Raw genomic sequence first — 23266 nt, forward strand, 5'->3', positions numbered from 1 at the left:
CTCTGCCTACTATGTGTTTACAAAGGGGAAAACAGTCCATCCACAGTGGAGGAAACAAGAACTATCTTAACCAATTGAGCAAAGATAACTTCACCCAGTATTGGTGCAAACCAACACCATGCACATTTCCCCCTTTCTCCCCACTATTACACACTGAGGGTGCAATATTGCTTTGGTGCACTCTGAAAGTTCCTTTATCTACCTCACCTGATCATCCAAAAGAAGAGCACAATAATTGTCTTTAGTCCTTTTACAGAAATATCATTAACCAGAGAAAACTAAACACATATGGTGGGTATAAAGATTAAAGTCTGTCAACACATTTGGGCAGACTTCTGTCACACTGCATTGTCCTCTACTTTGGACCCACAGAGAATCATTTGCAACCCATTGTCTGTTCTGCAGGGCCAAGGGACTAGGTCCCCGGTTATTGCATGTTCTCTAAGCCCATGGATTTTTAAAGATGTTTCACTATCACCCATTCTTCACCTCCATCACCTTATATACCAGAACAAGGGGAGTATATAAGTTTCTGAATAATGGAAAGTTTCTGAATAATGGACGAGTTGTTTATCTCATTCCTGTGATTTTTCTCCTTTTGTACGTTAACAAGTTTGCATGCCTTTTCTCCTATTTAATCTGTCTTTTTCTGTTTATTTCAGTGAAATTTCAAAGAGCAGACAGGAAATTTTCCTTCACCTTACACTAGCCTATATTATTAAAAAAAATGTCAAGGTTTAGGAAGACAAAGAAAGGCTGAGGACCTATTTAAGACAAGTAGAGTGTGAAAATAAAAAGGAAAATCAGGTGAAAGCAACACCAGAAGAGTTTTTGAAAATGGAGTGGAGGGAGGGATGGGGTTGTAGCTTAGTAGTAGAGCTTGCCTAGCATGGGAAGTCCAGGGTTCAGTCCCCAGTACTGCAAAACACACGCGTGCGCACACACCATTAAGGAAGGAGCACTCATGTGCATCTCCAGATTATGCCTGAGAATCTGGGAATGTGAATTTTGGCCACCTCCACTCTTTGAGTGCAGGCATCTGAAATGACCAGATAATTATATCATGTTCAGAGACTCAAGATGTGTGTCAAGAGGTTATTGAGGTCTAGTTTCACAGATATTTTTACTAAGCACATATGTTCTTTTCTCTATCTTCTACCCATCTAACAGCGCCCGTTCTTTCCCAGTATTCAATAGAAGTTTCCTGTGTAAAATTTTTTGCCATTTTGTCATAATTCAGAACTGCTTGCCCAGGAAAGCTCCTTGCTTCCCCTACTTCTTTGAAACCATGATTTAGAACTGTCTGAGCTGTTTTCCAAATTGCAGATTCTAAGATCCAAAATAAAGTATTCTTTAGTTTCTGGTTTTGAATTGATAGACTAGAAGCATGACAACTACATGCAACGTATGATCCTGAAGGTGAACAGGGGAAGCCAGAAATATCACTGGGGCAGTTGTTGAGATTTTAATAGAGACTGTATTGCATTATATTAATGTTAGATTTCCCAATTTGGATAATTTCACTGTGTTTGTATAAGAGAATGTCCTTGTGTTTTAAAGAAAATACACACTGAAGTATTTAGGAGCAAAGGATTAAAATATCTTCAAACTACTCTAAAGTAGCTCAGGGAGTGTGGGGGAGGAGGGGGAGAGCATATTTGCATGCATGGGGCAGTGGAGAGAATATGATATATCAAATGGTGGAATAGTAAAAATTTCCTCATACTATTCTTGGAATTTTCTGTAAGTTTGGAACAGCATCAAAACTAAAAGTTATAAACAATGCTACAATGCCTGCAAATTTCTACTCCTGCAGAGCCTGAGATAGCATGGAAATTCAAAGTTGTTTCTTTTTCCAGAGCAATCAGCAATTCAGAAGTTATTTTCCTTAACATTAAAAAATAGGGACTATGGAATAAAACCTCCAATATGAGAGAAGTGATAGGACTACAGCAATTTTACTGATGTTGACATAATATCAAGATTTCATTATTATTTTTAGATTAGCTTCTAATCCTCTCTCTTTAACCAAGCTCTTAATTTCAGGGAAATTTTTATTATATAAAAATGTTGAAGTGGGAGATAGGAAGTCATGAGTTGGTGTCTTAGAAAAATTTCATGTAGAACACAGGGGATAGCTGTGATTCTAATTGTTAAGATTAACACTTAAATATTTTCAGTTAAAAATTCCTCTGCAACATTTAGAGAATTTCAAAGTCTGGAACTCTCTTCATTTCTGTCCCTGGATCTTCCTACCATCAATGTTTTGCTAAAGAGCACATTTTCCAGGTCAACTATTTGGACTCTCTAGTTGTTTCAGAATAAACCATTACCCTGTGGAGGTATTGGTCAGCATCTGCTCATCTGATTATTTTAGAACATTAAGTATTTTTGGAAGATGCTGATCCTGGTGGCCAGTGGAGCAGCACTCATGAACTCCCAGGATCTGTGAGTGTTAGAGGGACTTAAAGATCATCCAATCCCATGCTATCATTTGTTGGCAAAAGAAAACATTCGATATTTTCTTCTTTTACCCAAACCTGAAACAGGCAGATGGTGGAAAGAGCCCCATCTGTTATAGATTCCTGAGCACTAGTGGCTATCAATGTATTTTGCAATCTTGATTAAAGGCCCCATTTACCTTCCCCAAGAAACGCTGAACAAACATGGGCTGCTATGTAGAGCAAAGGGATAATAAGGGATCAAACCCAAGCCTCATGCAAGCTAGGCAACCTCTGTACCATTAAGTTGCATCCCCAGTCCTGCTTTTTAAATTAATTCAAATCATATCAATGGAAGGGGAACTGGGTCCTCTAAAAGTTATGGTGGCTTAGATGAGAAGGAGAGTGCAAATATATTTTATTTGACAATATTTTTTAGATGTAAACTTTAAATGTTGAAGTAATTTGAAAGGCCAAAGGTTCAATAATATGAAGGAACTTAAGTTTCACCAGTTTGTTGGACATCAAGGGGCTTTAAGGGAATATCAGCTCCAACTCTAAGTTAATCAGTCTAATTTTCTGGTTTCTAATTAAAAACAGTTGTACAATCTCTTAAGACTTCAGTGAGAATTAAATGCAAGTAGAGAATTATGTAAAAGAACTAATGTTCCTTGTCCTTCTAATCCAAATTTATACTATTAAACAAAAAAAGATTTAGAAGCGTTAATGTTAAAATTGATTTGTTGGTATATCTCTATATTGGAACAAATACTAGCCAAAAAATAACTTACCAGTTTACAATGCTCTCAAAGCCAAACAAAATATCATGGCATGTTAATTCTAAATTTTGTAGAATCTTATTCATAACTATAGTTATAAAAACTTAAAAAAAATCTGTATGGGAGATGAAAACATTTATTGCCTATTTTTTGAATAGTTTTATCTGGATGCAATGCTTTTTTTCCTATTGCCTGAGTGACATAGTTGATTGTATGAGAAGAATGGATATCCCATTCCCTCATCCCTCAAGAGAGCTCATGTGCCTTGCCTTCTAACTTCAGTTTGACTGGAGATAAATTGCCCAAGACATAGGGCCTTACCTGCTTAATGATATTCTGTTCAAGGCTCTTGAGCTTAGATTGGGGTGTACCTCAAGGGTAGCACTGAGGAAACTTGGTCAAATGTACATCTTGAGTTAGCTCTACCCCACAGGAGTCTGAAAAACTCCATGTGTTATTGGGCCTACAAGAGGGTATGCTAAGGAAGTGTCTGTGGCCTGACTCCAAGCTTGCCAGGAAATAGCCAAGAGATATCCACCCCAGCTTACTGAATTCTGAGGCATGAGAGTGCAAAACCTCACAGGGCCTCCCTCTCAAAGATGCTAGGATATGGACAGCCTTTCTCTAAGTATGGTAAGCTAGGGAAGCCTCCTCGACTTGTTTTTCTCCCTCAGCCCCCATGTGCCCTGCCAGTACCCATTCATTCAACTTATCTCAGGGCTTCATCCAGTTCTCAGTGCCACTGCTCCAGCTGGGTCTTAACTGTTTCCCGCCTGCAGTAATCCAACAGCCTCCCAGAAGGTGTTCCTCTCTCCATGTGCCCACCATTCTACCCCTCATCACCTATTCTTTTTAAAGAGCTGCCCTAAGTGCTACTTTTAAAAATGAAAATATAATCAGGTCCCTTCCTCCTTAAAAGGCTTCATTGGCTCCCTACTAACCTTTAAGATAATGCCTGAACTCCTCAGCAGTGCATGGACAGAATCTATTGTCTAATTACTCCTTTAGTAATGACCTTTGGCCATTCTCATTCCTCTCGATGTAGTGGGATCCACCTCTCACTGTTTACTTATCCATCCCCCCTCCCCCCCAGTTAATTCTTGAGAGCAGAGATTTCCCCCTCCCCCCCCCCAACCCCAGATCAAATCCCTATGGCAAGGAGGCATAATGTGCTGGGCATAAGCATAAATAAAAACCCAGAAAAGAGTCATTAGCACTTGATTTTAATTAAAATTAACAGTTCAGATGAAGACTGGACTAGAATAGTGTTTAATATTAACCTCTGAGAAATCACATTTATATAAAACAAATGAAACAGGCCAGGAGAAGTCCAAAAAAGGTACAGCTTACATTATTGCACGTGGATAAAATGCTATGTAGGGTAGCAAAATCCTCAGGCCAGAGGAGGAGGAAGAAAAGACAAATACAGAAGATAAACCTCTAGGAAGTATTTATTTTGCATTCTGAACTCTCCAGTGTCCTCAAAAGTGTTTAGCACTTTGGACACATTCACTGTGCTCTTGAAAAAAATGACTGCAGTGACTTCAACATGTTTTAGTTACACTTACATTCTTTGTTCTAGTCATGTGCAAGTTCAATGTGTAGCTACCTCACATACTGGGACATCTGTAACACCAAAATTCCCAGTGCCCACAGTCATGGACAACAGGGGAAGGGAGTAAAGTACTATATTATACAGATTTTAGGGAACAATACTGTGGCTATTGTTAACCCTTTTGAGCACTCTTGATTTTGGTCATTTATATTGGAACATGTGAAGGAATAACACTGAATATGAAAGTAACTCCTAGGCTGCTTCTAGAAAATAAAACACAATTTAAAAAGAGTTCCCTGCCACGTTCAGGAAGGTGGCAATTACTGTATATATAAGAAAAAGGGTGTAAACTTATAGAAAAGATCAACTCCAGCTTACAAACAAATTATAAAATTGATTTTGTTTTAACCTGTGAGTGTAATACAAAAAAATGTAAACTTGTGGACCTAGTTACCAAGACCACTTATCCTCCTAAGCCCAGACATGAAATTAAAGTTTGGCTTGAGCTAGTTTTATCTTCAAGTTTTCTCCAAGTTTGTCCATGAACTCAAAGGTATTCAAGTAGTCAGAACGCTGTACGCTAAAAGGAGAGAAAAAAGAAAAGATGGAAATTTAGTTTGTTTCTAATATAGTAGGAGGTAGAGAAAAAATCCTAAAAACACTACTTAACATAGTATTCTATCTATTTCTAGAAGTCAACCGATTAATGTTACCAAGCTACAAGAATACAGACAATGACTATGTTTCCAGTTCACAGGGCTGACCCAGTCTTGGGCATCCTGCAGTGGAGGCTCAAGCATAAACATTCACAGTAGGTTCCATGCCATGTAGCTTTGAGGTTGAAACTATCAAAAGTTTCAGTTTAGACTAATCAATGAGAGCAGACTCATCCTACTCCTTAATTCTTAGAAATAACAAAACCTGTTGAGAGTATAGCCATGCCTTTACCTACATTCCCATTCACTGTTACATGTTCTTAAAAAAGCTTAAATGCTCTTGTTTTCATCAGTGTTTTATTTAAGAAAAACAAAAAAGAATGGACTAACTGACATAATCCTGCTGGTACACGCCCATCAAATAGGCTGCAAAGATCCTATAGATACTACATATACTATACAGATTGGAACATTTCAAACATTGTATCCTCGATGGAAATTCAAGTTAAGAAATTTGCAGTGATTGAGTATATGCATTTTATTGGGGTGTACTGAAATCTCTGAGGATATACCAGTTGGGACTTGGTATTAGTGTTAATTTTTTCTAAAATTTCTTAAGATGAGTCCTGGTAACTAACTCTGACTTTGAGAGAGTTATCTGATTAGCAGCTAATGCAATGGAATACTGGTTACCATGTCCTCAGAAAAGCCCAAGCAATCAATGCACAGTAAGTTCCACTGTACTGAAGGTTAGTGGAACTTAAGGAAGTGATGGTAATCAATGAACATCTTATACTTGTGCTACTTATTTGTCTCATTTGTAAATTAAAGAAAATAATGGGATGGAATTAGCTAGACTCTGAGTTCCCTTTTTTCCTAATTGACTATCATTTTCTTAAAATTAGATAAGTTGTTCATTCAATTATTGTTAACTAGATCAGCAAATTATAGCCCAGCCATAGAACAAATATAGCCTGTAGTCTGGTTTTGTACACAAAAGTATAATTGGCAAGTTGCTGTATCTATGCATCTTTGTATTATCTATGACCACCTTCCTGCCACAACAGTAGATGCCAAGTTTAGTATTTGCATAGTTCTCAAAAGACTGTATGTCCCACAAACTAAAATGTAGCTGGGCTTGGTGGCATATGCTTGTAAGCCCAGCTACCAGAAGATTGAGGCAGGAGGATCACAAATTCAAGGTTAGCCTGGGCAACTTAGTAAGACCCTGCCAAAGGAAAAAAAAAAAAAAAAAAAAAAACAACAAAAAAAAAAACATCCTAAAGATATAGCTCAATGATGGAGCATTCTTGAGTTCAATCACCAGAACCACCCCCCCCACATACACATACACAATCTGAAATGTTTACTGTCTGACACTACATAGATAATGTCTACTGACCCCTAAAAAGGATGATGAATATCAATTTACATAATTACAAAAAACACTGGTGTTTTGAGGCTGGTGAGGGTAAATGGCAATCTGACCACAGAGTTCAGGGCATCTTATACTTACTTGGGTAGACCTTTAATGCAAGCAGCCAAGTCCTTGGTCATAAAGCCAGCCTCAATGGTCTCAATGCAGACTTCTTCCAAAGCCTTTGCAAAGATGCCAAGTTCATTATTGTTATCCAGCTTTGCCCTGTGGGCTAACCCTCTGGTCCAGGCAAAAATGGAAGCTAAAAAAGAGAAATAGTCATCCCAGGTCTAAGAATTCCCAAATCTTTCACAATTCCCCCAAATAGAACATTTAAAAAAATTTAGGTTGTGGGCTTTATTAGATGATATCCATATAGGGCAGAAGTTTTAGGAAAGCTGGAAATACTTTCCCAAATAGAAACTATCCCCCCAATACCCCAAAACCCCAGAGGAAAGGGACCAGTGGGTGGTGGGAGGAGAGAGGGGGAATGTGCTATGAAGTGATATTGGCCAAGTTTTGTTGTTATATTTTGTGCACGTACAATATGTAACAACAAACCCCACCATTATGCAACTATAATGCACTAAGAAAAAGTGTGGGAAAAAACACCTACATTTTAATGGTATGGTACTAGTGCTTGATGTTTAAGGCATTTCTGTCTTAGAAAAGGTCTCTATATCTTTTGTCTACATGTCTACATTGGTCTCCTCTTTCTAGGCTGCTATCTCTTTTTAAAGTGCTGTCCTTGACACCTTGTTGGAGGCATCTATCTATGTGACTTTTAGATGTGTAGCCTCCAGTGACATTTCACTGCTCTAGGGACAGTTGATACACTTGTTGATAATATTCTTTTCTGTAATGTATACTCTTCTACAAAATAGAAAAGCATATTTTCAGAACATTATTAAGCATGTTAAAATAGCTCCTATTAGTAGAATACATTAGCTACTTGCTGATGACTTTTCACACAAAACACTGAGTAGCCTAAGGAATGTGCTATATTCCAGAGAACCATACTCCAGCAGTTAAGTTCCTCTGGAGATCTCCTTTGGAGAACACTCTCTTGTCAGAAATTGATGTAGGAGTAGACACCATCTTACCAATAGGATTGGTGGACGTCTCCTGTCCTTTCTGGTACATGCGGTAGTGGCGTGTTACTGTCCCATGGGCAGCCTCTGCTTCTACTGTCTTGCCATCTGGACAAATCAGCACACTAGTCATCATGCCAAGGGAGCCATAGCCTGTAGGTGGCAGAGCATTAAGTACTGGTCCATCTGCGAGAAGACTGGTCTCTCAGCATTGAGAGCAAAAGACTCAATCTTGTCAGGTCTTGGTAAGCAAAGTAAGCATGAGCACATGGAGTCATTGGTAGCTCCTCTGCCTTTCAGAAAATGAAGTATCCAGATCTCAGAGTCAAAGGATCTGGAGAAGCTGAGCTGTTTCTCACTTATCTTTGGTACCTGCTTCATGATGGAGGGTTTGGGGTCTGACTGCCTGTTTTTCACCCTATTCTGTGGCTTCATATCTGCTGTGACTCAGTTTTCCTACCTATAAAATGAGAATAATAAAAGGACCTACTTTACTGTGTTGTTGTGGGATTAGATGAATGTACATATAATTTGAGAATATATATTCATATTTCTTAGAAAAATATCTGCACAGTAAGAGCTCAATATCTTGTTGTTATTATATGCAGATACTCTGCTATTCTGAGGAAATAAGGATTAAAGAGTTGTCTCCTGCCTTCAATTTACTATAAACTCATGGGGATGGGAAAAAGGCTCATGAATATAGGATGGGTTAGATCCAAGAACATTCTAATTGCTCTTCCTTGTTCTCTGTAATACCCTCAACAAAAAATTCTCTTCCATGGTTTCCTATTCAGAGAACCATATTCCAGCAGTTAAGTTAATTCACTTATTTTTTTTATGTACACTTTTTCACTTGAATTCAAGGGACCCTTTCTCCATTTGTGCCACCACCTATGAGTTCTCATTAAGTTAATAATGTAAACTTCCAATAAATAAACAAATGGCTACTTTTGTGTGGGCAGAGATCAAGTGGATCTACTCTAATTTCATTTTAGTTTTTGGTCATCTTTAAGCCCAGTTAAGAAATTTCTGTGTGGAATTAATAGTTCCTTCCATATCACTGTATTTCTTTGAGGTTTCATAGATACTCAAATTAAGTTGATTAGAGAATTCAGGACCATACCATGGTGAATTTGTCTATTTATTAATATTAGGATATAAGCTTATGCCATTGTCAAAACTGAGGACATAAATGAAATGGCCTGAGTCTGAAGTAGTTTGTATCTCTAGAGAAGAACGAACAAAAAGATAGCTGGGTTGGTTTTCATCTATTTAGCTGAGATCACCTGATCTACCAGACTCTGGTCTTGAATAGGTCTCTTATCAGGGCCCATGGTACTTCAGATCTCTTACTTCATAGTCCTTTAAACTTTTATAACTGGACATTTACATCTGAAATATTTATTTTGATACTCTCTTCTTATTGCCATGAGAACCTTTAAAAATGGAATAACTTTGGGTCCCTCTCCCAGAACTCCGATGACAAGGAATAGCTCTCCTCATCTTCTGTGGAGTCACCACAAAGCAGTGCACCTTTCTGTATGTACTTAGTACCAACCACCAAGGATCTGGAGACAGAGGGGGTGGGGTGGTGGTGGTAAAGAGTTGTGTAATTCAGTTATCTGATATAAAAGTAATCTTTGGGCTGGTCTACTGATTTTCAAACTGATTAGAGATGTTTAACTTTCAAAGAGAAAAAGTAGTACTTCCTGGGAGAAAATAAACATAATTAAAGCCTATGCAAACATTCATCTGGGGAGAGTCAAGTTCCTACAGCTACCAAGAGTAGCTGAAACTGAGCAGCACCTTGGTGCTGAGGAAAACAGGGAAAGGAATATTTCTGTTGATTTGGCCAATTCCCCTGGCATGAAGTATCTGGTTCCTGGAATTTCTGTGAATAGCCCTGGACTACTTTGCTCAATATTTCTTTGTACAATCCCCTTTGTTAAAAGCTAAGCAGTAAACTTAAATTTAAAAAAATATACACACACACACACACAGACATAAACACACACACACACATATATATATATATGTATTATATATATATGTATATATATATATATATATATATATATTTATACACACACACACATACACACACACACACACACACACACACACACACACACACAGTAACAAAGCAGCCTGATTCAAGGCTGGCAGTAGGAGCACGATCAGGACCTGTTGCCAGGTGAATGAGCTCCTAGAGATATTGCTCACAGTTGCCCAACAACCCAGGCCACTCACTTTATTGCTCCTCCTTGCCTGAGTACACTTGGTTTTCATAATATCACCAGAGGGAAAATGAATGCAGGAAAAGGGTGACTTCTGGACCAGGTAGTTGGCTGCCTGTTGGAGGTTTTAAAACTTCAAGTGGGAAAAAAGGATGAGGTGAGTTTAACCTAAGGCTGGAGCCAGCAGTGTCAAACCCCTGCTTATTTCCTCTGTGACCTTGAATAATTCACTTCCCCATCTAAACTTAATTTCTTTATGTGTCAGAAAATGAATGATGGGTCTGGGTGCTTTGTAGCACTAGTATTTCATGGTTTTACAACTAAGGACTACGAAATCCCTCTTCCCAAACTATAGATCTACCATGGAATGACTTCAGGGCTAGCAGGCTCCATCCACCTCCACCTGCTGCTCTGGCTCCTTACCTTGGGCCACAGAGTCTGACTGCACATCACCATCATAGTTTTTACAGGCCCAGATGAAGCCTCCCTCTGATTTCATAGCTTGAGCCACCATGTCATCGATGAGCCTATGCTCATACCAGATCTTTTGGGCTTCAAATTTGGATTTGTACTGCCTAAGAAACAAGAGAAAAATTAGAACAATTAAAAAAGAAGTTGGCTTTTCAGGGCTGTCATCTGCTTCTCCCAAAGGCTTGGAAGGGGACAGGGAGCAGCCTTTTCAGTAGACGGAGCACGAATGTGGGACTCTAACACAGGCTAAATCTCTGCTCAAGCATTCTCTGGCTATGAAACCCCAATTTGGCCACCTGTCACACCTTGCAGGAAAGGTGTGATACAGTAGGCTGTCCCAACTATTGCTTTAATTTCTAATTTTCAATATAGTACTGATCATATTCTTGACACTCAGATTCTTTTAAGAATGTAGCAAAGGAAGCTGAGTATAGTGGTCTATTCCTGTAATTCTAGCAACCCAGGAGGCTTAGGCAGGAGGATTGCAACTTCTCAGCAATTTAGCAAGACCCTCAGCAACTTAGCAAGACCTTGTCTCAAAATAAAAAATAAAAAGGGCTGGGGATATAGGTTATTAGTAAAGCACCCTTGGGTTCAATCCTGGTGCTGAAAAGAAAAAATAATATAACAAAGGGAATAAAAGATATTCTAATGACATGATATCATTCAGGAAACTAGATGTACTATGGGACAGTTTCTAGGCTTGGTACAGATGGATAGTTGGAAGAGGAATCAAAATGCCTTTGGAAAGATTTTTTTTTTATCCAGAAAAATCTGCATCTGAACTGAAGAGTTAACACAGGCTCACCTCACAGGTTGTTGGGCCCGAGGTTGTTACAAATTTATACTTAAGTTCAAAAGACCATGTAAGGTAGAGTTTCAATCATTACAATGATTTTTAGAAAGAAGAAAATGGGCCTGAATCATAAACTGACATATTTGACAAATCAGAACTTTCTATCACTAACAAGGTACTTTAGTCAAATACTAAACAATCCTGGCTCTGTGAAAAATTAAGGATGGGCCCTTTTTTAAGAACATGTTTATTTTCCAAAAGCAATTTAGAGTGGTTTTATTTCACTCCTGCTAAATCTTAGTTTTGCTCTTATCTAATTTAAGGATTATTGAAGATTTTCACTTGATTTGTCACAGAATCAAAGGGATAAGGAAATGCAAATTCTATACCATAAATGCCAGCTTACTTGGAAACAAAAGAAAGAAAAAGGAATAAAGAATGGCAGTTACTTGTCATATATCTCCTGAAAGATGTCTTTAAAGCGTCCATCATATTTCTTTAGAATAGTGTTTTTGGTGCTCAGATACAAAGGCCAACCCTTAGACAGAGCCATTTGGAAGGAACTGTGTGCAAAATCTTCAATTGACTTGTCTTCATTGTACATTCCCATGGCAACTCCACCACCCGCTGCAGGGAGCAATGAGAGAAAAAAGAAAGTAAACGTGGGATAGCTGGAACGAGGTTAAAGGAATCTCCACAACCAAAATACCAATTCTTGGCTCCCCTGGCTGAGCCTAGACTTCAAGTCCCTGGCAGTCTTCCAAACTGAACAGTTCAGGAGTTTTCGTGGGACAGGATAGGATGAAAATCAGTTATAGATAAGAATAGTCTAACTTATTTTAGAAGGGCCACGGAAATAAGAAAAACATATGGTCTTCAGGATCCCAAAGATACTGAAATACCAAAAACTACTAATATGGGGGCTGTGGCTGTGGCTCAGTGGTAGCACACTTGCCTGGCATGTGTGAGGCACTGGGTTCGATTCTCAGCACTGCATATAAAAATAAATAAAATAAAAGTCTATCAACAACTAAAAAAAATTTTAAAAAACCTACGAATGTGACAGAAATATACTCACAAATGGGCACATAATTTTGAATTTGTTTTTTATGTACTTTAACAATTTCCAACATGTATTTTGAACTTAAGGGTGTACTCAGCCCATAATTATTGAGAGATATTTACATTTTAAATACTAAATGAAAATTCTTGTAATTTCCAGAAGGATACTGAGCATGCCTACTGCAATTGGTGGAAATAATTACACTACATGTAATCATTCGTGTTTCACAACTTTTATTAGTTGAACTCTGTTATTACTGAAACTTGAACCCATACCAACTCCCAGGGTGCTGAAACTCACAGAAATAGATTCTATTAAGATGACATTATTTAAAGGAGGTAAGGAAAAAAAAAAGATATATAGGTGTTATCTTTTTTAAAAATTTGTTTGTTTAAATTTTAAAAAATTTTTAAATTTGTTTGTTTAAATGAGTACTTTCAACAACTTTTGGGTGGGATTGCCCTAATGAAACTTTGAAGCTGCCAGGGAAGAAAAGTCAAAAAAACAAATGTTTCACTTTCACAGGATAAATTCCCAGAAGGGCAAGGAGAAAATATTAGCAAATAATGCAACCCCACCAGAGCAAAGGGCAGGATTGCATGACAGATGATTTGGGGCTATTAATGTTTAATTTATACCATTTGTGCATAAGATATTCCTGCCAATCTTCCCTCCATATTTTAAGACAAATGCATAAATGTCTCCTTGTCATTGCCTATATGCATTTCCAGTTAAGTGCCTAACCCCTTCTAAATCATTTGTTTAAAAAAAAAAGAAAAACATAGCTTATGATGGACTCATACATACCTTCAAAGTTATGTACCAGGTATGTCACCTTCTGGGTTCCATCACTTGGTGTGTAGGTTATCTCTACTTTTCCAGGCCCAGGAACAACAAAATCAGTTGCTCTATACTATATAAGTAGGAAAAAGGAAAAGGTATTAAGAAAAGAAAAAATATCCCAATAGGAATTATAATGAAATATATATATATATATATATCTGAGAGAGAGAGAGACAGAGAGACAGAGAGACAGAGAAACACACATGAGCACAAGAGGACACCAAGATAAACAAGAGAATATAGCTTGTCCTTTTTGTTTGTTTGTTTGTTATTAGGGATTGAATTCAGGAGTGCATAACCACTGAACTACATTCCCAGTCTTTTTTATTTAATTACTCTGAGACAGGGTCTCCCAAGTTGCTGAGGCTGGCCTTGAACTTGGGATCCTACTGCCTTAGCCTCCTGAGTTGCTGGGATTACAGGCCACCACATCTGGCAGATCTTTAAAGAGATAGAAACGAAGATAGTCCAGAGTTCCTTTAGTTAGTGGTAGTGCACATTAAAAAGTCAGTCAGTATTTATTAGAAGGCTACCATGTATGTGACAGTTTCATGGGCACTGATACAGAGAACATAGAGAATAACACAAGATACTTTCTTTAGGAAGCTTACCAACCTAATAAAGACAATACTAAGTGAGAAGTGACAGAGAGTTTTTCAAATGTCAGAAAGAGTCATAAACCAATAAATCAATAAAAATGCTGCAGGGTGATGAAGAGATACGACCTGGCCTACAGGCTGAGGAAGCTCTCTTGCAGGGAGGATTATAATACTACTTGTGCTGAAAATGATGATAGAGCTGATGCTTTGTCCTTACTATGTATCAAATGCTTTAAGATGATCTCATTTGATTCTCACATCAATCTTACAAAGATGTCAGTGTGATATAATGTAAATAATGCATCCTGAGTCCAGAGACTTGGGATCCTTACTTAGACTTTCAGGGCTCAGTCGTTCCAGTTATCACTTGTCCACATGAAAAAAATCATCTGGAAGCTGCTGTGACAGTTGATGAACCCCCCAAAAATCCTGTTCACCTTCCTCATGAGCATAAGCCATTCCAGTGGAGAAATGTGCCTGGTACACATGAGGTATTCACAAGTCATTCGTGCACTGAACCTTACTCAAAGACTTGGGTTAATTGGGAGACTTGGAGTTAGGAATTAACAAGCACCAACCACACCTATAGGTTTATAGTAATACTAACAGTAGGTAAAAGAGCATTCAGATAACAAAAAAGATTAAATATCTACTCTACAAAGAACACTTATGACATATAAAGTTATTCACTATGGGTTGCTGATTTGCTTCCATTTCTCAAAAGGAGGAACTGAGATATCAAGGCACTGTAAATGCTTTGCATAGGGTTTATGCACATTTACACAGCAAATCAACCTGGCATTTGAAAATTTTAATCTTGACTTTAAACAACAGAATGTCCATAATTAAAAATGACTGATGCTACAATTAAAAAAAAAAAAAAAAAGACAGACTGAATTGGTAAGAACTGCCACCTATGCATCCTTGTTTGGGACTCTGGTACCTGTGAGGGGCCTGGCCAGGATGAAGGGACAGTATGAGCCATGGGGTGGAACAAAGTTAACCGACTCCTTGGGGACTGAGCTGGCAACCCTATCCCCAGAAACATCTTCCCTGGCCACACTGTTTATAGGGATAACTACATAGAAGTGCGGATTTTGGATTTTAGCATTAGGGAATTCCTGTTTTTAAGGTTCTTGTAAGACATAAGCTTCTTTCTATGAAAATCTGAAACCTGTCTCAACACAATTTGGAATTTGTTTAATTGGCAGCTTTTCTGCTTCACTTGGCAATGAGTCTATTTGTATAGAAACACAGAATCCATTTTTGTTTTTCAAGTAGGAAAGAATGTTCTAACTAGATTGCTTTTGAATACTAAGCCAGTTATCATGTTTAATATCATATTTGGTGGTTCTCAACTCTATCTGTACATTAGAATCACTTGTGGAACTGATTCAAAAGCCTGAATTCAGATTTCAGCTGGTGGAGATGGGACTCAGATATTAGACAAAACCCAAAAAGGTAAAGCTAAACCAAACCAAACCAATGAATCATTCATAAGTGGATCTTATTATGCAGCCAGCATTGAAAACCACTGCTCTGGTTGGATCATATGATACTACTAAAAAATAAAAAAAATTAAAAAATAATTGACCATTGTGTGATATAACTAACAAAAGGATAAAGAAAGAAAAAAACATGTTTGGCAAAAATCATGTGTTGAGATGGGTATCTACATTAAGTTTATCTGTATTTACCTCTATCTAAATGTGGGTAAATATACAGCTATACATACTAGAATTTCTAAATTTTGCAACTTTGCTTAATGGGTGTAGACACCAAAAGATAAGGATAAAACCCATATAAACCAGAATTGCTGGGTCATGTAAAAATATATGGGAAATTATGCCCAAATGACTTACTTGGTCCCCATAAGCATGACGGCCTATGATGATGGGTTTTATCCATCCACTCACAAGTCGTGGGATATTTTTGCAGATAATTGCTTCCCTGAAAACAGTGCCACCCAGAATATTTCGGATAGTGCCATTTGGTGATTTCCACATTTGCTTCAACTTGAACTCCTCAACCCTCTTCTCGTCAGGGGTGATAGTAGCACATTTGATGCCAACATTATACTTCTTTATAGCTTCTGCAGCATCCTTGGTGACCTGGTCATTGGTGGCATCACGATTCTCTATGCCTAAGTCATAGCTAGAAAAGGAAAAAAGTATCAATATTTCAGGAAAATGAATAAGTTATAATCCATGACCCCACTGGTGACAGGCAGAGGTTGCTATGCAGAAGATAAAGGCCTCAAAGACACCTAAATCTGTCAAGTTTTAGCACTGATGTACCTTAAACATAGAAGATGACTGACAATTCAAGAAGGAAGTAAAGAGTCAAGAGGACTAGGCTAGTGGGCAGCTGTCTATCCGGAAATTGAATGGAAAACAACGAACTCTACCAAATTGCCCCCTATTTTTCACCATCTTGAGGCAATAACAACACGTGAACAACCCTTTGGCATGGCTTCCCTCCATATAATTAGCATACAAGTTAAACCTAAGCACCACCTAATTTTCCCTTAGTAAATATTGTGCTTGAAAAATAAAGGGGTGGAAGGCTTAAAGGATGTTTTGTATTCTGACATTAAAGTGGTGAAGGGTATAGAGATTACTGTTGTGCAAAAAATGCTAATGACTGCTTCATTTATGCCAGTTAGTCATAAGGTGAACCTTCCCCTAATTCTTGGGCAAGTCTCTATGTTCTGGAAACAAGCCTGCAGTTTATTGGACAAGTAGTAGAACCCATCAACAGTTTCACATGTACCAGAAAGTTTTAGCTCAACGTACACCAACACCCATACTGCGGGTCATTCAGAGCTGAATAAATGTTGGCTGTTCATGGAACACAAAAACATGATTTTATGGAAAGTAGTAAAAACAAAATAATAGAATAACTTATTTTGTTCTCTAAGAATTTAAAGTTTTTCAGCTCTCAAAAATTGCTAAACCGAATAGTCTCTAGATTTCTGTTCTTAGTTTTTACATCTTCTTTCCTTGGATATCCCAACTGCTGATGCAAACACAGAAATAGCAATCTTGATTGATTCGCAAATAAATAAATGTCTAATGCTTCAACTTTAGATAATTCACATAAATCTAACAAAGCCATATACTTTCTTATCTTCCTGTGTAGAAAATGCTGAATATAGACAACGTCTAATCCCAACTCCACAAGAAGGATGGCCACAGTTTTCATGTTCCTAGGTATGATTCTCATCAGAAGAATCTACCAGAAAATTAGTGGATTTTCTGCTTCCCTTAACATTTCTAAACAAAAAGAAGAAATAAATAGCCAGGACCACTACTGAGTCTTCATAAAAACAACAACAACAAAAACAAAATAAAAAACAATCAATCACTATACTTCTTTCAAAAAGAAGCAGAAATAACAGCAATTTTGGAACAACTTAAAACTTATTTGAACTTGCAAGAATTCTTTAGTTTGTAGCCACTGACTTTTTTTTTCTGCCTAGGCATAAAGACACCCCTTTAAAAGGCCTTATGAGTCTATACTAAAGAGGCTAGCATTATTATTCTGGACCCTGTAAACCCCTGCAAGTTCACATAATGTCGTGTAAAGTTCTGAAACAGGAGAGAGATTTTGAAATGCTTCTTCAACCCACTTGGAAACTGTTTTTATGCTCTGTTCCCTGTATGTTTGGTGGACTCCTACAAGCACAGTCTTTACACCACACGGTGGCTGCAATACAGACATTATCAGCAGCTTAATTTTAGAACAATTAAAAAGGGCGTCTAATGACAGCATGAGAAATGAAAGTCTAAACCAAAGCAAGTTAACGGGTCCTCAGGACACATTCTGAATACTTCTGGATGGAGGCAGACACTTAATAGTTGCCAACAATTTGTCTGAAACGTGTTGCTCTATATTGTACTATACCAGGCTTTAGCCACTTCACCTTTTTAAACATTCTGCCTCTACTTAGTTTGAATGTTCAAAAATAAGAGCCGCTTATAAAAGACACAAAGAAAAAATGAGAGAATTACGAACATACTTTCACATCTGCCCCCAAACACTGTAAAGACGGGGCAAAGAGACAAAGATGACCTAAGGGAACTGGGGTTTGAGGTGGGTGTCTCAGAGAACCATGAGGGTTCTTTCAGCGCAACAGCTGTATGAAAGGGCGAAAGGTCAAGAATGAAAAGGAAACATCCACTGACTGATTAAGAGAATGATAGAAAATTGAGATTGAAAGGATAAAATTTAGTTTACTGTTTCTTACATCCTCTCGTTTTTTTCTCTTCCTCAAGTAATACATTGTGCTACTCGTGGGCACTGATTTATTACAAATAAAACCATCACTGGAATCAAGGTAAGAAAGCCCTCAAAATTTGTTCCCCTTATGATTCTTGAGTTCTAGATAATGATAAATCCAGTTTTTCTACTAGAATGTTAAATTAGAAGGTTCATTAGGTATATTTAAGCCTTGTTCACAAAACATGGCTACATCTATTTTTAAAAGCTAATTGCACCCTGAAATAACTTAGATTAAACTTTCTGAATCTGCTAGCTTCATGGAGGAATAATTCATTTACCTATGCAGATCCAATTCCACATAAGGAAAAATGAGTTTTTCTTTAATCAGTTCCCAAATGATTCGTGTCATTTCATCTCCTTGCATCTCTACCACAGAACCGCCATGGATTTTTTGGGACATTTTTACTTCAATAAATCTAAAAAGAAGAACAGATTGGATATATGCCTTGTCATTATTTCATTATAAAGTGGAAATGAAATATAAACAATCTCGTGACTACTAAAAGAACAGTTCATAATAGTTCTTACATGCAAAGCAAATAACAATTATATTTACCATCAGAATTGAGAATTTTCTCTGTATAAAGCATTGTGTTGTGTTCTTTATATGTGGTTTGTGTCAGCCCTATAAGATGGAAATTGTTTAACCATTTTACCTTTAGAGAAAACTAGCTTTGCCCAAGGCCACCTTGCAAAAGAGTAGGGGTGTCTGACCTTGTACATGTCCTTAATAATGCAATCACTATTCTCAACTATTGGTTTGTCTTATGAAATGAGATTATTTTCACAATATCATCCTATTTGAACATATTTATCCAATTCAATTCCTCATTTTATTGGGCCCAGAAGATGAGCAGAACGGCAAGTGCTAGTATTTCTCCTAAAAGGCTGTTTTGGTGAAAATAACTACCATTGAGGAGATTCAACTGGTTCTTATGACCCATATTCCAGATAACTTCAGAAGTGCAAGACAAAGAATTCCTGGTGGAACTGTGCAAGATAAAGAATTCCTGGTAGAACTCTGCTTTCCTAGAGACAACACAGGCTTCAGAGATGTGAAGCTAAATACAAAAGTGACTTCTCAATTAGAGAAATCTGAATAGGAAAGGTCCCCTGCCCAGGACCCAAGTATGTCCCTGTCTTGTTCTTCAGTATCCTAACTCCTCCATGGTTCCTCTGGCCCTTCACAGGCGAGGATAAGTTGCTAGTGGGTGGGATGGGGGAAACAGCATTGTTTTAGGGAGGCATGGCCCTTTAAAAAATGGCATGTGGGGGTACAAAATACCAATTAATATAATCCCATAAAGGACAAAGCTGGATCCTTTGGAAGAAATGAAACTGTGAGCCTTCAAAGAAGACCATGGTTTATGCTCGTTCCCGAAGAGACACAGGCCTTGAGCCTGCTAAAAGAATCTGTTCCTTCTCATGACACTTTAATAGAAACTTTGCCCAGCAACACAACTGCAAATTACTTTTAACCCCTTAAGTTAGAGTGAGGACTGAAAAGTCAGGATAAATCAATTGAAAAAAAAAATAAATACAAAAATAAATAAGAAGATTAGATCAGAAGCTGAAAAACAGTCTCTCTTGAACAGTTGAGCTAAAGCATTTTGGCCTTTAAATAAAAAATTATAATACTTAGTAAGCTGTAAACCTTAGTTTCTTGTGATAAATGAGGATATAATCCCAACCCCAGGCACACTTTCACTTCTCAAATTTGTAGTTCTAGATTCCTGCTTATTAGTATTTAGGAGGCTCCCTATATCTTACCAGGGAACTTAGAACTCAACTAGAATAAAAGAAATGAGCAAACTTGTGGATGAGTTAATTACTTCTATCAGTAATTTCAAGAACATTTTATAGTATAGCTTTAAGTGTATGAATCTGTCATGCTTAATCCTACTTTCATACCTGTCTTTGCTTTAAAACATAACAAATAAAAGCAGCAGCAAGCTTATCTTGGTTTTGATAGTACATTTTCATGGCCATGTTCTTACACAGTATTATGCAATAGTTATGACTGGGCTATTTTTCCTTGATGGCAAATACAGTTAATAGATCAGACTCTGTACTTAAAATGTCAAAACTAAGGAACAGTTTTTTTTTTTTTTTTTTAGTTTCCTTCTCAGTGAATGCAAACATACTCTCTGCAATAATTTTTCTATGTGTTATAATGCATTACTGAACATTTTAAGTTTTCCCTGCATTAATTATGTATTAAATTTTTACCACCTTTCAACAACAACAACAACAAAGCATTATTGTTACTACAATGTAAGGCATTAGTGTGTTTCTTCTGGATTTGATTTTAATGCCCTGGGCTTTAGATCTCACTGGATTCACTGAATTCTTGTACCTCTCTGATTTTCTGTCTCCATCCAACCCCAACTTCTGAAAGAAGGGCTGTTTCAAGCCCAATAAATGAACAGCCACCAGTTCATTTATTTAATCTGAAGGTAGTTGAATTCCAATCTCCTGACATACTAGTGTAATTCCAGAAAACAAACTTGGAATAATAATACAGGGTAGTTCAAGTAAAAAGAGCCACTTGCTCTATTTTATTTTTGTTAACCTCAAATTTTTAGCCAACTTTTAAAGGCTATGTTTAAGAACTACAATAATTGCTGGCCAAATATAGTCTCTTGCAGATCAGGCTAAAAGAAATAAAGCGGTTTCAATTTATCATTGGAAATATTCTTGACTCATTCCATTGCAGTACCTTAGCTTGCCCTCCAGACTAATTAAAGGCAGGATGGCCACATCAAAGAAAGTACAGAAGAAGAGAAATTATGAATTCTCACCTTTACAGTGAACGGACTTCTAGTCACACCAACTCCTCTCAATCTTGTGGACTCAACTGCAGTTTATCTCCTAAAACACAACAAAACCGGGAATAGAAAGTCTTAAAACACACACACACACACACACACACACACACACATGTCAGGAGGATTTAGCTGTTTTAAATACCAGTTAGGCTGCCTGATTTATCTGGTTTAAAGTACAGTGCTGAGTATCCAGAGGAGCAAAGGGCAGCTTTGGGTCCACGTCCACCTTCCAAATAAAGGTCGAGGGAGTACAAATCTTTCTGCGTGCACACATCTGAGGGTGCGTCCGAGGGTGTGTCCCTGGTCCGTAGTCTGTTAGCTGGCCTAGGGGTTTGTACGTCCTCGGGTGACGCTGTGAGCTTGCAGATGTCCCTGTGGACTTTGTGCAAGAGGGCTCCAACGGAATCTGGACGGGTTCCTCTTTCCAGATTTCCACTCCTGATGTTCCCTATCGGGTGCCGGGACCTTTAACACCCAGACACTTGGAGCTGGCGGAGTAACGCCCTCCTAGAACTTGAAATCCCGTCTCAAGGGAGGAATGCTTTCCCGACCCCCACCGCGCCCCGGGGTGTCCTAGGGAACAGTCTTCGGATCCAAACCAGAGCTCCGCCCCCTCGCGCCCCCAGGCGGACGCAGCCTATGTGCCACTGCCAGTCCCTCGCAGCCTGAGTTCGCTGTCCACGCCCAAGTCCTCAGCTTACACCCTTCTTTGCACCCAGTTCCCCACTGTCGCATGTTTTCTTCCTATTATATCCAAGACGGTCTTCTATGCATCTTTGAAACCTCCTACAGCAAGATTTTCCTTTCCGTATGCAGATCTGGTCTTCCACTTGTCACTGCATCCAACTTCCTCAGCGCCCAATTTCTTCCTCCCATGCCCAAGAGCAGGTTTCCCTACCTCCAGCACCCTCTTCTTCCTTTTTTCCCTTTTCCATGCTGAATACCTGGATTTGTCCCTACTTGAACTTAGGCCTTGCCGCTAAGTTCCTCCCTCCATAGCCAAGACCTGAGCTTTCTTTCTTTTCCACATTCCAGCCTTTTATGAATTAAAGCCTCCCACAGCAGCCAGGGTCCTGGGCCGCCCCTCGAAGCCTGAGGTTACCTGCAGGGGAAGGTACGTTGGCGAGCAGCCGGAGGCGCCAGTTATTCACACGCTCAAACTCACACGCACACACAGGCAATCCTCACTGGGCCCAGCTGTTTCAGCCTGTGACACCACCTCTGTACAGATCCAGAGACCAGTGGGCGGGTCAGGGCTTTTCCTCTTCCCGGCTTTTGTCCCCTCCCAAGCCCCACCTCCTCAGCCCACCTCCCGGGGCCCCGCCCCTGTCTCCAATCGCCGCCTGCCGACTCCTCGGGTTGGGCGGGGCCAGGGCCTAGGGGCGGGCCCAGAGAAGCTGGGGCTCAGTACTTGGGGCGACCTCCGTGTCCTCCAGGTGGGGGAAGGGGCTTCCTTGCAGCTGGGATTCCTCTCCAAGCCCAGCTGCCGAGGAACGTTAATGCCACCTGCAGGCCGGGGAGCTGGCCGCGGTGAGGCTGCGGCAGCCCGGCCATGTAACAATCTTGAGCACTGTGAAGCGTGTTTTCAGGTCCGCAGTAAAGGCACCCAGACCTACCCGCTGCTGCCGGGTGGTCTGTAGATTGTAATGTGCCTTTGGAAGGAGAGTGTTCCAGCCAACATGGGGTTGCTTTGGGGCTGCCAGAATGCAAAGGATGCAACAGATATAAAAGCAACCCTGCCTGCCTCAGTAAATAATTTCCACCACAACCAATAACGAGATCTTTAGGGTTTTATGCACCTATAATTCCACTTATTACCATATACTATAAATAAGCCCCATTTACAATTTGCATTAAAACATAATGAAAAAGATGATTATCCGGGTTCCAAGGTAGCTGCACTAAAGATGTGAAGCCTTAGAAAACAGTGGATTTTTAAAAAAATTCCATTTCCTCCAGAGATTCATTTTTGTATGTGTATTTCTTAGTCTAGAAAACATGGGAAAAAACAGTATTTTATGTTGCTATTTGTAGGATAATAACATGATCAAGAGTCAATGTTCGAAATTTTATTTTTAAAAATAATCTTTCATTGGATTATAACTGACAAGCAGGGCAAAATGCTCAAGGTGCATTTTGGACGCTAGAGGGCACTAGCATTTTTCCCACGAGAAAAGGGAGAAGAAAGCAAAAACCCAGCCAA

General features: G+C 38.7%; 1 protein-coding gene across 2 annotated transcripts; it reads right to left on the bottom strand.

The window, feature by feature from the left end:
- Window positions 1–4426: 4426 nt before the first annotated feature.
- Window positions 4427–22323, bottom strand: IDH1 (isocitrate dehydrogenase (NADP(+)) 1). Of its 2 annotated transcripts, none has more exons than XM_081262503.1 (10): window positions 22166–22323; window positions 21037–21106; window positions 18514–18651; window positions 15814–16105; window positions 13317–13422; window positions 11896–12073; window positions 10603–10754; window positions 7952–8092; window positions 6948–7110; window positions 4427–5355 (listed from the first exon to the last, which is right to left on the bottom strand). In XM_081262503.1, the coding sequence occupies exons 3-10, from the start codon at window positions 18633–18635 to the stop codon at window positions 5265–5267; spliced, it is 1245 nt and encodes a 414-aa protein (XP_081118629.1). In that variant the 5' UTR covers window positions 18636–18651; window positions 21037–21106; window positions 22166–22323; the 3' UTR covers window positions 4427–5264. The 2 variants fall into 2 exon arrangements, with proteins under 2 accessions (XP_081118629.1, XP_081118630.1); XM_081262504.1 differs by lacking the exon at window positions 22166–22323 and adding an exon at window positions 21206–21753.
- Window positions 22324–23266: the final 943 nt, after the last annotated feature.

Source organism: Spermophilus citellus (assembly GCF_964194105.1).
Source record: "Spermophilus citellus genome assembly, chromosome: 11".
Lineage (NCBI taxonomy): Eukaryota > Metazoa > Chordata > Mammalia > Rodentia > Sciuridae > Spermophilus > Spermophilus citellus.